The sequence below is a fragment of the Hoplias malabaricus genome, unplaced genomic scaffold (genome assembly GCF_029633855.1).
Source record: "Hoplias malabaricus isolate fHopMal1 unplaced genomic scaffold, fHopMal1.hap1 scaffold_70, whole genome shotgun sequence".
In the NCBI taxonomy this organism is placed as follows: Eukaryota; Metazoa; Chordata; class Actinopteri; order Characiformes; family Erythrinidae; genus Hoplias; species Hoplias malabaricus.
Window position 1 is genome coordinate 180,785 of NW_027100952.1, and position 15,000 is coordinate 195,784.

General features: G+C 46.8%; 1 protein-coding gene across 1 annotated transcript in view; it reads left to right on the top strand.

The window, feature by feature from the left end:
* Window positions 1-15,000, top strand: part of epb41l2 (erythrocyte membrane protein band 4.1 like 2) — a gene marked incomplete at its 3' end in the record, with an annotated part of 36,493 nt that overhangs the window by 5,319 nt on the left and 16,174 nt on the right. Inside the window, exons 2-4 of the mRNA XM_066658890.1 lie at window positions 9,690-9,907; window positions 10,711-11,133; window positions 12,212-12,385. Of these exons, the coding sequence (XP_066514987.1) occupies window positions 9,704-9,907; window positions 10,711-11,133; window positions 12,212-12,385 (801 nt within the window). The remainder of the gene's footprint in view (window positions 1-9,689; window positions 9,908-10,710; window positions 11,134-12,211; window positions 12,386-15,000) is intronic.

Below are 15,000 nucleotides of genomic sequence, written 5' to 3' on the forward strand. Positions count from 1 at the left end.
TCTCCGTTTAGTGCTGTCTCTTGTTGCAGCCGTGTGAGTGTTTTAGAGACATGTATCTGAGGCACAGCATGGTACCGGCTCGGCTCTACTCTCTGATTGGTCCCTGGTTGGTTTTCCACAGCTCCCCACTGAAATGTACCTGGTGTCGTCTCTAACCCCGTCTCTAAGGGGAACAGTGGTCTTTGGAAACCACAACAACGGCGGTGGTAACGTTAAGCGGTGTGTACTCATGGTGTATCGGCGTGTTGTTGTTGTTGTTTGGGACTGAACACAGCTCCGTCATCAGTTCAGACAGATCAGTAGAGTTTGTTCCTTCCTTGTTGCAGCGTCCAGCTCTCGCTGGATTCTTTCGTCGGCCACCGATCCGAGGAGCGTTTGAACCTCTTCAAAAGACCACGGCGTCATTTTACGAGCTGCCGTCGTGAGTCGGATAAAAACGAACGTGATCTCTGCTGCGGCTGGAGATTTTACAGATGGAGAGTTGGTGCTGGTCGTCTGCGTTGCGTGGCGTAGAGTGACGACTCTCTCTGGACGATCAGCGCTCTGCAAGGTTTACACGCCACGGTTTAGTCCCTACTCGACTCGCTCTGAACCACGAGAGAACAGCCACTAAACAAGAACCCGCTTCCAGAACCAGGACCTGATTCACCTGGGGGAGGAGGAGGAGAGTAGAGTGTGGTCCCTGCAGTGGAAAAAAAAAAAAAAAACACATTTGTTTATTCCTGAAAGTTTCCTGTTTGATGGGAGGAGCGGGGTCAGTACGACCTCGTCCACACTCAGAGGTGACCTGGGTCCTGAGTAATAGGAGAGCGAGAGAAAGAATGACAGTGAGAGATGCTGATTCTCTCTGTGCCTTGATCAGAGTCAATGTAAGATGGTGGGACTAACCTCTCTCCAGTGGGCTGTGTGTGGGCTGTCTGAGTGTGTGTGTGTGTGTGGGCTGTGTGTGTGTGTGTGTGGGGGGGGGGGTTAGTTTACAGTTACACAAAGCAGTATGTAAAGCACCAGAGAGTTGCGCGCACACACACACACACACACACACACTGACAGACCTGATACACACGGTAAAGTCTTAAACTGAATCGAATGGGCTTTAAAAGCATGTGGGGTCCTGGGTCATTCCCTCGTCTGTGATTTCAGTCCCGTCCAGAAACACCTCCCTTGTTTTTCAGGAGGACTTCAGACTGCACCTGTCTGTCTCTCTGTGTCTGTCTGTTTCTCTCTCTCTCTGCCTGTGTCTCTGTCTGTTTCTGTCGCTCTGTCTCTCTCTGTCTGTCTCTTTCTGTCTCTCTGTGTCTCTCTGTGTCTGTCTCTTTCTGTCTGTCTGTGTCTGTCTGTGTCGTGTCTCTCTCTGTCTCTCTCTGCCTGTGTCTCTGTCGTGTCTCTCTCTGTGTCTCTGTCTGTCTCTGTGTGTCTCTCTCTGTCTGTGTCTGTCTGTGTCTCTGTCTGCCTCTGTGTCTGTCTCTGTCTGTCTCTTTCTGTGTCTCTCTCTGTCTGTCTGTGTCTGTCTCTCTGTCTCTCTCTGCCTGTGTCTGTCTGTGTCATGTCTCTCTCTCTCTCTCTCGCTGCCTGTGTCTTTGTCTGTCTCTCTCTGTGTCTCTCTTGCTGCTTTTCCACCAAAAGAACTCTGGTTCCTCAACTGGTTCCGTTCTTGAGTCTTAGAACCTTAATTCTTTCCAGTGAAGCGGCCTGTGTTTCTACACGTTTAGAGGGGAACCGAGGATACGTCACCAGTGGGGGGCGCTGCTGTGTCTGAATACAGCGTCAGAGCCACAGATAAACTGTCAGAGTGATGACAGGGTCATTGTTTACTCTGTGTTCACCGTGGAGTGAGATCAGAGTGAGATATAACACCGTGTAAATGTTCAGAGGCATCCTGCTGAGGTCGTGAACAGCAGAGAAATGTAACCAGTGCAGAGTCACGGCTCTGACCAACGACAACGGTGTCGCTCCAAACACAGCCCCAGAAACACACACAAACGGAGCGTGTTCCTGTTTTATTTCCTATTATTTATTTATATGAAACCATTCCGGTTCCTTGTTGGTGGAAAAGCGCAGTGTGTCTCTCTCTGTCAGAAGTAAAGACCCTCTCTGGACTGAGCTGGTTCTGAGGGGACGGTGTCCAGAGTCATGTCCTTCTCATGCTGCAGGTTTGTTAGTTTTCCCACAATCCCTCAGCACTGTGGCCGTGACCTCTGACTTCAGTCGCCGTGGGGAACAGGGGACAGGAAATACAATTTGTGGATAGGACCACCGTTCCCATCAGGCTTCCTCCTTTTCGTCTCTCTTCTCCACTTTCTGACTCTTCCAACTCCGCTATATCTCTGTCTGTCTCTCTCTCTGTCTGTCTGCCTGTCTCTCTCTCTCCCTGTTTCAGTCTGTCTGTCTGTCTCTGTCACTCTCTCTCTCTTTCTGTTTCAGTCTCTGTCTGTCTGTCTGTCTCTCTTTCTCTGTCTCTCCCTGTCTCAGTCTCTGTCAGTCTGTCTTAGTGTCTGTCTCTCTCTCTCTCTCTCTCTCTCTCTCTCCCTGTTTCAGTCTCTGTCTGTCTGTCTCTGTCACTCTCTCTCTCTCTGTCTCTCTCTCTGATTCAGTCTCTGTCTGTCTGTCTGTCTTTCTCTGTCTCTCCCTGTCTCAGTCTCTGTCAGTCTGTCTTAGTGTCTGTCTCTCTCTCTCTCTCCCTGTTTCAGTCTGTCTGTCTCTGTCACTCTCTCTCTCTCCCTGTTTCAGTCTGTCTGTCTGTCTCTGTCACTCTCTCTCTGTTTCAGTCTCTGTCTGTCTGTCTCTCTCTCTCTGTCTCTCCCTGTCTCAGTCTCTCTTAGTGTCTCTCTCTCTGTCTCTCTCTCTCTCCCTGTTTCAGTCTCTCAGTCAGTCTGTCTGTCTGTCTCTGTCTCTCCCTGTCTCAGTCTCTATCATAGTGTCTGTCTGTCTCTCTCTCTCTCTCTCTCTGTTTCAGTCTCTGTCTGTCTCTCCCTGTCACAGTCTCTGTCAGTCTGTCTTAGTGTCTGTCTCTCTCTCTCTCTCCCTGTTTCAGTCTGTCTGTCTGTCTCTGTCACTCTCTCTCTCTTTCTGTTTCAGTCTCTCTTTCTGTCTGTCTCTCTTTCTCTGTCTCTCCCTGTCTCAGTCTCTGTCAGTCTGTCTTAGTGTCTGTCTGTCTCTCTCTCTCTCTCTCTCCCTGTTTCAGTCTGTCTGTCTGTCTCTGTCACTCTCTCTCTCTCTGTCTCTCTCTCTGTTTCAGTCTCTGTCTGTCTGTCTCTCTTTCTCTGTCTCTCCCTGTCTCAGTCTCTGTCAGTCTGTCTTAGTGTCTGTCTCTCTCTCTCTCTCTCTCTCTCTCTCTCTCCCTGTTTCAGTCTGTCTGTCTGTCTCTGTCACTCTCTCTCTCTCTCTCTCTGTTTCAGTCTCTGTCACTCTCTCTCTCTCTCTGTCTCTCCCTGTCTCTCTCTCTCTCTGTCTCTCCTCTGTCTCTCCCCCCCCGTGGTCAGTTGAGTGACCAAGGAGTGAGCGGGTCATTATTTAATTAAAGGGTGGGACTTTTATTCTTTAATAATTTACAGGATGTGGCTGCTTCTATGAATAAATAATCATTCCTCTTCACACTTCCTCTCACTGCTGCACTCGTTCACTAGTGAAAGGAAGAATATGGAGCTGAGGATTCATCCACACGGACTCAAAATGGTAGAAACATTGAAATGATGACATTAAACACAGTGAAACTAAGACTCGGGGCTGTTTCTGAGCTGTGTTCCACTGCTGTGTAAATGAACCCCCTCTTTATGTGATTATTTAGTGTATAATTTCTAGCATTTGAATTGTTCCCCACAGATTCATAATCGGCTTGAGTCTGACTCACTGAATCATTTCCTAAACCTGCAGTCCAGTAGTATAATTCTGATTCATTAGATGTGAACTGATCATCATGAGTCCTGTAGAGTTGTAGTCAAATGATTCAATGAATCACTGAACTGTTTAACATTCTTAATTAAATTGACTCCTTGATAAATCCTAATCAAACAGAATAAACAAATCACTGAATCATTTCCTACAACTTCTTAATTAAACTGAATCTTTTGAATGATTGTGTTTTCCCATTGGTCTAATTCAGTGATTTAATTCTGACTCGTTTACTGAAGAATCACAGTCAGTTGATTTGGTTGAATCACTGAATCTTTGAGGATTGAGTAAAGTAAACTGAATCTTTTGAATCGATTGCAAATAAGTCATGAACACGGATAAATACCGCGACCCTGAAGTGGATAAGAGGTTACAGATAATGAATAAATGACGTGGGATAAATGAGTCAGTGAATCGTTTCCTAAATGTTCCCAATGTGTTTGAATCAGAGCTGTGAATCAGTGAGTCATTTTTCTGAAGAATCATGATTGGAGATTTACACCTTTAGTGTTTATCATTAGGGTGGTGTCATAAACACAGATGTGTGTGTGTGTGTGTGTGTGTGTGTGTGTCACGTGTCTGGTCTGTGTGTCTGTAGGCCTCGTAATCCTCTAAATCTCATGTTTCTAAGCCGAGTGGTGAATGGGCTGCGGTTCTTCGCTCTGAGGGCGGATCTGTCGGTGCAGATGGCCGTTCGGGATCAAGGCGGATTACACACTGCCCTCGGCTTTATTTCTCGCACTGGATAAATATTTCTATAACGGCCAGAGTGTTACGGAGCTTCTTCTGCAGCGCCGGCAGATTCCTTTCAGGAGAATTTTTGTGTCTCTCAGGGACTGCAGAAAGACAAGTGTGTGTGTGTGTGTGTGTGTATGTGCGTGTGTGAAAAGACTCCTCCAGCAGGGGGCGACTGCAGTGTGAATTTCAAATCGCGAGCTTTCGATTTTGTTAGAACCCATCTTCATCAGCAGTGCTGTCGGAAAATATGAGATGGGAGAATTATACACACACACACACACACTAACAAGACTAAATGCTATTTTCCCTGGAGAAGCACGTTTAAACTGTTGTGTGTTTAAGCTGATCTCGTAATTAATTTTCGGACGTGTCCAACATTAAGAACCATGACTCACGTGTCTGTGATTGTGGGTAAACGCATCTGTCTCTGGTTTGTTAACATTCAGACGCTCTGCATCTTTTAAGGTGGAGCGGTGTGTGTGAGTAAGAAGCGACTGTATCTTTTAAGGTGGAGCAGTGTGTGTGAATAAGAAGCAACTATCTTTTAAGGTGGAGTGGTGTGTGTGTGAGTAAGAAGCGACTCTATCTTTTAAGGTGGAGCAGTGCGTGTGAGTAAGAAGCGACTGTAACTTTTAAGGTGGAGCGGTGTGTGTGAGTAAGAAGCGACTGTAACTTTTAAGGTGGAGCGGTGTGTGTGAGTAAGAAGCGACTGTAACTTTTAAGGTGAAGCGGTGCGTGTGAGTAAGAAGCGACTGTAACTTTTAAGGTGGAGCGGTGTGTGTGAGTAAGAAGCGACTGTATCTTTTAAGGTGGAGCGGTGTGTGTGAGCAAGAAGCGACTATCTTTTAAAGTGGAGCGGTGTGTGTGAGTAAGAAGCGACTGTATCTTTTAAGGTGGAGCGGTGTGTGTGAGCAAGAAGCGACTGTATCTTTTAAGGTGGAGCGGTGTGTGTGAGTAAGAAGCGACTGTATCTTTTGATACATGAGCTGTTTAGTTTTGTAGCACTTTCTCTCTGTGTTTACTTTCATGCAGTTAGTGCTCTCCTGAATTTAGAGTCAGTTCCACCTTAAGTAATGTAACTGTAACAGCAGAAATAAGTCAGTGTGACCCCCCTATGGAGCAGGAATAGAGCAACATCCTCATCTCGGTCGGTGCTTTTCAGCGTTTGGAGTCTCTCCGTTGTCTAAAAACCTCCAGATGGCGTTTCTCTGCCGTGAGCAGAGAGAGAGAAAGCCTAGCACCGGACCCAGACACTTTGTTTTTTTACCCATTTACAGACACTGGGGCTTCGTAAACACATTAGAGCGGTTTCCTGCAGAGCAGCACATGGAGAGACACACACTCCTCTCCATGTTTTTTCTTATAGTCGTGGAGGTTGTCTGTAGTGACTGATGTGGTTGTGAATGTGTGTAAATCCCAGTCGTTCAGATTCTGATGAAGGGTGGAGTTGGTCCTGGTTCTGACTCGGTTCCCTTCCTCCGTCCAGCTGTGTGTGTCCTGGGGGAGTAAAGGGTGTGTGGGGTGGGGGACGTGATGAGGACGTGAGGTCATCTCTCTAGACATCAGTCAGTGAGACAAACCCCAAAAAATGTCCACAATAACAGCATCGTAATCGGCCGGAGGAGGGAGCGGAGCGGCTGGGGTCCGGGTCCGGGTCCTGGTCCGGGTCCTGGTCCTGAGCTTGATACTGATCTGATTCATTGTTTCTTTGTGCGTCTTTCATGATTATATTGTAGTTATTATATGCACCTTCATCCATGCATTTCTACAGTTCTGCTGAACACACACACACACACACACTCTGGCAGGGTCAAACCCTAATCTCTGTGGTGATTGTTGTTGTTGTTGTTGTGGATGGATTTATGTCCCACATGGCTTGCCTTAGATTCAGGGGTGTGTTCTTCTCTAAAATCTGGCCTTGTGTGTGTGTGTGTGTGTGTGTGTGTGTGTGTGTGTGCAGTCCTCTGAGCTGCAGCGGTGCAGACGTTACTGACGTAGTGTGTTGAGAGTTTGTTGCTGTGACGCAAACACTGTATCCATAGTAACGGATCCAGAGTGAGGAGGGGTGTGTGTGTGTGTTTCTTGCAGCTCTTACATGAACCAGGTGTGTGTGCGTCTGTCTATGTGAATACCTCATATATCGTAATTAAATCTGTGTCTCCTGATTGAGTTCAGGGGCTAAGATGATGCAAGTGGAAGACTTCAGGAAGTTCGAACAGTTAGATACCATCTCCACCCCTACACACGCACGCATGCACGCACACACACACACACACACACACACACACACACACACAGAGAGAGATGTGGGATGGAGAGCAGAGAAGAGAGCACACTGGTTATCTCTATAAAAGCATCTCTCAATTCCAGCCTGTTATCGCAGGTCTCCCAGTGGCCACTGGTGTAATGCCGTTGATAGAGGAGTCCTGGTGTGTGTACATTCACACTGCGTGTACTGTGTTTTTTACAGAGTGAGCAGTTTTTTACAGAGAGCTGACCCCTGTTGTGTTTAATCCGAGATAAAAGATAAAACCTGGTGGACATGTTTGTTATATTCCTGTTGCTCCGAACGACACTGGTTTCCACCCCCGGTGCCTTGAGCGAGGGCTCCTCAGCCGTGGATGTTGAGGGAGGACACAGCGCTGTTCCTTCAGATTCCTGCCAGTGAGGGGCATCAAACCCTGGAAGAAGATTTCTGGTTTGTTCCCAGTGCTGAAAGTAGGCCGAGCACCTACCCCCTACACCCCCACCCCCACCATATCACCACCCCCCCTCCCACACACACACACACACACACACACACCCCTCAGCCGTGCCTCCCCACCCCCTATTCTCCTTTTTTAACAATGCAGCATGAATAATGCATGAGTGAAGCGTGCCAGTACATTCACGGCCCTTCATGCTTCGACTCAATCCTGTTAATGAGGGCCATTTAGTTCAGCTTCACTGAGCGTTAGCAACAGCTTAAACAACCTGTGTGTGTGTGTGTGTGTGTGTGAGAGAGAGAGAGATTTAGGGCCTCTATTTAGGAGTGTATCTCTGACCCTTCTCTTTCTCTCAGTGCGGAAGTGGAGATACTCAAGTTCCAGGCCTTGCCCTAGAAGTGATGTTGACCCTGTGTAGCCCCCCACCCCCACCCTCCAACCCCCATCTCGGCTGGATGTGGCCATTATTTTTAAATGAGCATTAAGTAATTGTTTAATATTTTAAAGTGTAGTGTAAAAGTGCTAGAAAGAAAGTGCATCCTCGTCGCTAATTGAACCAGTTTCTGCTCCATAGAGAGGGTCTCCCCACAGCGGGGTGGAGTCAGTCCCACTCTTACTCTGTGCTGTTAGTGCAGAGGTGTGTGTGTGTGTGAGAGAGAGAGAGAGGGTGTTGATGAGTGTTAGAGTGTGTGAGTGTGCATATAAGTGCGTTTATGACTTTGTGAGTGTGCTACAGATGTGTGTGTGTGTGTGTGTTGGAGAGTATTGGAGAGTTAGAGAGTGCATGTAAGTGCATTCATTACATTGTGTGTGTGTGTGTGTGTAAGTGTGAGAGGCAGAGAGTGAGGGTGTTGAGTGTGCATGTAAGTTAGACAGTGTGTGTGTGTATGAGTGAATTAGTGTGTGTGTATATGAGTGAGTTACTTTTTGTGTGTTTGTGTGTGTCAGTATGAAAGTGTGTTTATAATGGTGTGTGTGTGTGAGTGAGACAGGGTGTGTGCTCGTGCACCTGTGATGGCGTGTAAGAGAATGAGTGTTTTTGAAGAAATGTGTGTGTTTGGTGACTGAGCTGTTTTTGAACAAAGTGGTCAACACACACACACACACACACACACACGTAATGTAATGCTAGTGAAACCACTGCAACCAACAGCACAGAATTATCCTTTCACACTTTACACACTGTGTGTGTGTGTGTGTGTGTGTGTGTGTGAGAGAGCAGTGGTTATGGTTGGTCTCCAGATGGCTTGGTTATAGCTGTTACGTAACTGTAGCTGTAAAGCTTTAAGTTGCATGTCTCACAAACCTAGTCACATGACACAAACACAATTATAAATGGTATACACACACGTCCACATCAAAGCTGCGATATGGGAATTCTGGGCCGAACGTGTGTGTTACCGATACACCTCCGATATCATCGTGCTCCGCTGCGCTCTCCATCCCCTCACTTTTACAGGGTCCTTCAGAAAACAGCCCATGCGTTTGAATGTGGGCATGTCCACAGTGTGAGCCACGCCCCTCTTCAGGCCTGCGTCTGTCTGATTGGTTGCACCCAGTCGTGTTATATATCGGCTGTGTCTCCTGCCTCTGACCGTTATCTGTTACTGCATTCAGCTGTGCTCCGGGGAGATGGGAGATAATCGAGTTTGAGTTTGAAGCTGGACACTGAACAGACCTCTGTCACTGTTACACACACACACACACACACACACGCACACGCACACAACCAATATGAACTTCTTATGCAGGTCATTAACACACACTGTGTGAGGAGCTGATGGTCCTCTGGGATTCTTGCAGCTCAGAGAAACGGAAACACTTACACACACACACACAAGCATGGGAATGACAGAGAGGACAGTGTGACTCCTCAGTGACCCTGAAATTATCTGACGAGAGTGAGAGAGAGGTTCAGTGCTTTCACACTGTGTGTGTGTGTGTGTGTGTGTTTACTTGCAGTAACTCTAAACCACCTTGTATTGTGTGTGATGTTTTGTTGCATTTGGAAAACTGAAGTGATGTGTGCTCTGGTCCTCTGGACACGAGTCACGTGTGTGTGTGTGTGTGTGTGTGTGTGTGTGTGTGCTGTCAGAGATATTTGGGTTGAAGCTGAAGCCTCAGGCCTTGTCTCTGTTCTGCTGCACCGTTTGCGAGCTCTGAATCTCATGTACAGCACGGTGTGAAAGTCAGAGACCACTGGCTGGAAATGAAATAACTAGAGGGTGTTCTCTGATGTTCTCACAGCTCTGTGGCCAACAGACGCTTGCAGCCCACCCTTTATTTTGTTTGTCAGTCATGTCTTTATGTAAACGCCAAGGACTTTGAGGGTGACCCTCCTGTCTCTCTCTTTTTCAGCGTGACTGGGCGCGATGACGACAGAGGTGGGTTCAGAGCCGGAGGTGAAGAAGGAGCCGGAGAAGAGTCCGGAAGAGCCACAGGTCGAGCAGCAAGCCCAGCCCAGCGAGACTGAACCCAGCACTGACCCTCAGCCAGACTCCAGCCACGCCGAGACCCCCGAGAACAGCACCACCGCTGAAAATACTGAGAGTAACGACAACCCAGACACGCAGGAGGTACGGCTGAGTCACCCCCCAACAACACGCCAATACACCATGAGTAAACACCGCTTAACGTTACTGCCGCCGTTGTTGTGGTTTCCAAAGGCCACTGTTCCCCTTAGAGACGGGGGTAGAGGTGTCAGAGTCCGGTGCTGTTCCACTGAAGCGTTTGGGACATGTCGTATGCGTCCCTATGTCCTCAGTGCAAGTTTACACCTATGTCCTCAACAAAGTGAAGATAGTAAATTGCCCTATTGAGGATTTCGACCAATCAGAAGCAACCAAACACTCATGTGGTGTGACATCACAGATGTAAAACTGTCTCGATCGTTATTAATAGGAAATAGTTATGTGTTATTTTACACACAGACAGAAACAGTAAACAGTGGAAATGGCTCTTACTGGCCACTTTATTAGAAACCCCTAGTGCGTAGATGACCCACGTCTGACCGTCAATAATGGGATTGGCTGTTCTGATTGGCTGATTCCTCTGTTGTTGTTGGTTGTGGCCTAAAAAGCCAGAGAAGCGAGCTCGGGACCAGAAGGTTGTCTGTTCGATCCTTTCGAAAACAGCACTGTCTCCTCCCTCAACATCCACACATCGAAGGTGGCTTCCTGTGGTTGTGTGTGTTCACTGCCCCTAAGCAATACTTTGTGTATTTGCTGCTATGGAAGGGTTAAATTCCATTGTACATCTGTGTAATGACAGACTCAATCAAACTCCAGCAAAAATAGAGCTAAACGCAGGGTGTTTCCAATAAAGTGGCCATTTAAATGCGTTTATTTGGAACTGACTTTTCATCTCTCATTGGTTCCAGAACGCGGAGGCGGAGCCTACGAGCCCACCCCCGTCCAGTGGCCAGAAGAAAGAGAAGGGGATCTCGCGCTTTCTCCCCCCATGGCTTAAACGACAGAAGTCCCACAGCCAGGTGGAGCCCAAAGAAAGCCCCGCCCCTGCAGACGCTCCCAGCCAATCGTTGATTGAGACGCAGGAGGAGGCGGAGAAAGAGCAGGAAAAGGCAGGAGAGGAGGGACAAGCAGCAGCAGCGGAGGCGGAGAAGGGGCCGGCAGAGGCGGAGCCTCAGGAAGAAGGGAAGCCAATCGCAGAGCAGCCGCTGGAAGAGAAGGAGGTGAAAGAAGAGAAGGCGGAGGAGGTGAAGGCGGAGGAGGTGAAGGCGGAGGAGGTGAAGGCAGAGGAGGTGAAGGCGGAGAGTAACTCTGCAGGCGGTGCAGAGACGCAGGTGAGCGCTTTGTGACCTTTATATGTAATGTAGTACTGTCAGAGTGCTGCGGGGGGCGCTGTGGAGTGTGGCCCCTGAGTGTGATAAGGTATCACACTTAACATTAGATTCTCTCCTCTCCTTGACTCCGTCGTTTCAAATTAAAAGTCCTCTGCAGAGGTTTTTAATTATGATTTTGATGACATTTCAGAAAAATCTGAAGCAGAAGCAGCGGACATTTTTCAGGGGCCTACTGGCGCCCTCGTGGGCTGTTACCAGCCGGTTGAACATGAGACAGTGAGTGACTGGGAGTGGTGTGTGTGTGTGTGTGTGTGTGTGTGTGTGTGTGTGTGTGTGTGTGTGTGTGTGTGTGTGATTATATAGATTATAATTGTACAGATAGAGACTAATACATGAAACAGTAAGAACAGTAAATCCTTCATATAGACACAACACACCTGCAAAACAGGTGTGTGTGTGTGTAATCCATGTTCATAAATTACACCAGATGGATTCACAGTATTAAATTACTGCAGATATGTGTGTGTACAAATATAGCCCTATGTTTTGTAGGTTGTGTACATATTACTAATAATAATATATATCAATCACTCACTCTCTCGTGTTTAGCAGGCTGTAAACTGCCCAGAGGGGGGCGCCAGTGGCCCTCTGCAGGTTTCTGGTGCTCTGATTGGAGCAGTGCTTAGCATGAGGGACACGGTTCTGATTCTGGAGCCAGTTCTGGATCAGTTTGTGTCAGTGTGAGTTCCTGAGTTTCAGATTTATGTCTCTGATTCAGAACCACCCCCTTGTTTACAGCCAGTGTCCACGCTCACGCTTTTGTCCATGTCCTCATACTTCAGCTCTGAGTCCGCCCTGTGACCTCATCCCCCAGCGATCCACTCCAGTAGAGAAACATGTGCTGGAGGAGGGAGAGAGAGAGAGAGAGAGAGAGAGAGAGAGAGAGAAATACTTTGCCGTGACTTTTATACCACGCTACATTTTCACATCTCCAGCAGAACAAAGAGCGTCAAGTCTGTCCACTCCTCCCTCGTCTCTCTCTGTCTCTTCTGACTCACGTCTGCTTCTCTGTCCTCAGCCGGTGAAGGAGGAGCGAGAGGGGGTTTCGGAGGAGAAGAAGAAGGAGGAGAAAGGAGGAGAGCAACCTCAGGAGACCAGCGTCCTCTCTCCTCTGAAGCTGGGGAAGAAGATGAAGATCGTGGTGTGCGATGTGACGCTGCTGGATGGCAGCCTGTTCCGGTGTGAATTGGAGGTAAGGGCTTTTAGCACCTGGACACTTTATCGGAAACACTCCCAACTGACTCGATATTGTCCACCCAAAGCCCAGTAAGAAAACACTGCTGTGTTTGATACACACACACACACACACACACACACACACACACACACAGACACAATAATGTGACATAAAATATCTGACTGTCAGAAACTGTCCAGGGATCCAATAATGAAGAGGGTGTTTCTGATAAAGTGGCCAGTGAGTGTCAGTAGAAGGGGGGGGGGTGTTTCTGATAAAGTGGCCAGTGAGTGTCAGTAGAGGGGGGGTGTTTCTGATAAAGTGGCCAGTGAGTGTCAGTAGAAGGGGGGGGGGTGTTTCTGATAAAGTGGCCAGTGAGTGTCAGTAGAGGGGGGGTGTTTCTGATAAAGTGGCCAGTGAGTGTCAGTTACCCCTAACAAAGCCATAAACACTGGATCAAGAAAGGCTCCGTTTGAAGTTTTAACTATAGTTTGTGAAAGAGCAAATCATTGTTTTGAGAAAATAAAAGCATGTGTATGAACATAAAGAGAAGAGATGAGGATGAACCTGACACACCACTGCTTTATGATCTCTGGACCACAGCGCCGGCGCTGTTTGAGGAACCAGAGAGAGTAGTTTTGCCAGAACACACAAATGTGTGTGTGTCTGTTTAGCGCTCATGGTAGATGTAATCTGGGTGTGTCTGGCTGAAAACACACACTCCACTGTGTGTGTTTCTCTGGCCTTTGTACTTTCTCTTCCACACACTGTAAACACATTACGGTTTTACTGCACCTGTTTTTTTATTTCACATTTCCTGATGGACATCTCGCATAGTAAATAAAAATCAAGAAAATGTTCTCTCTAATATCTCTGTAGTTCCACCTTTATATCTCTGTAATGTTTCTTTCATATCTCTGCAGTTCCACCTTAATACCTCTGTAGTTCCACCTTAGTATCTCTGTAGTGTCTCCTTCATATCTCTGTAGTTCCACATTAATATCTCTGTAGTGTCTCCTTAATATCTCTGTAGTTCCACATTAATATCTCTGTAGTTCCACATTAATATCTCTGCAGGCCCACCTTAACATCTCTGTAGTGTCCCTTTCATATCTCTGCAGTTCCACATTAATATCTCTGTAGTTCCACATTAATATCTCTGTAGTGTCTCCTTCATATCTCTGCAGTTCCACCTTAATATCTCTGCAGGCCCACCTTAATATCTCTCTAGTTCCACCTTAATATCTCTGTAGTTCCACATTAATATCTCTGTAGTGTCTCCTTCATATCTCTGTAGTTCCACATTAATATCTCTGCAGTCCCACCTTAATATCTCTGTAGTGTCTCTTTCATATCTCTGCAGGCCCACCTTAATATCTCTGTAGTTCCACATTAATATCTCTGTAGTGTCTCCTTAATATCTCTGCAGACTCACCTTAATATCTCTGCAGGCCCACCTTAATATCTCTGTAGTTCCACCTTAATATCTCTGTAGTTCCACATTAATATCTCTGTAGTTCCACCTTAATATCTCTGTAGTGTCTCTTTCATGTCTCTGCAGTTCCACATTAATATCTCTGCAGTTCCACATTAATATCTCTGCAGGCCCACCTTAATATCTCTGTAGTGTCTCCTTCGTATCTCTGCAGTTCCACATTAATATCTCTGCAGTTCCACCTTAATGTCTCTGTAGTGTCTCTTTCATATCTCTGCAGTTCCACATTAATATCTCTGCAGGCCCACCTTAATATCTCTGCAGGCCCACCTTAATATCTCTGTAGTTCCACATTAATATCTCTGTAGTGTCTCCTTCATATCTCTGTAGTTCCACCTTAATATCTCTGTAGTGTCTCTTTCATGTCTCTGCAGTTCCACATTAATATCTCTGCAGTTCCACATTAATATCTCTGCAGGCCCACCTTAATATCTCTGTAGTGTCTCCTTCGTATCTCTGCAGTTCCACATTAATGTCTCTGCAGTTCCACCTTAATGTCTCTGTAGTGTCTCTTTCATATCTCTGCAGTTCCACATTAATATCTCTGTAGTTCCACATTAATATCTCTGCAGGCCCACCTTAATATCTCTGTAGTGTCTCTTTCATATCTGTGCAGTTCCACATTAATGTCTCTGCAGTTCCACCTTAATGTCTCTGCAGTTCCACCTTAATATCTCTGCAGGCCCACCTTAATATCTCTGTAGTTCCACATTAATATCTCTGTAGTGTCTCCTTCGTATCTCTGCAGTTCCACATTAATGTCTCTGCAGTTCCACCTTAATGTCTCTGCAGGCCCACCTTAATATCTCTGTAGTTCCACATTAATATCTCTGTAGTGTCTCCTTCATATCTCTGCAGTTCCAGTTCCACCTTAATGTCTCTGCAGGCCCACCTTAATATCTCTGTAGTTCCACATTAATATCTCTGCAGGCCCACCTTAATATCTCTGTAGTTCCATATTAATATCTCTGTAGTGTCTCCTTCATATCTCTGTAGTTCCACCTTAATATCTCTGTTGTGTCTCTTTCATATGTCTGCAGTTCCACATTAATATCTCTGCAGGCCCACCTTAATATCTCTGCAGTTCCACCTTAATATCTCTGCAGGCCCACCTTAATATCTCTGCAGGCCCACC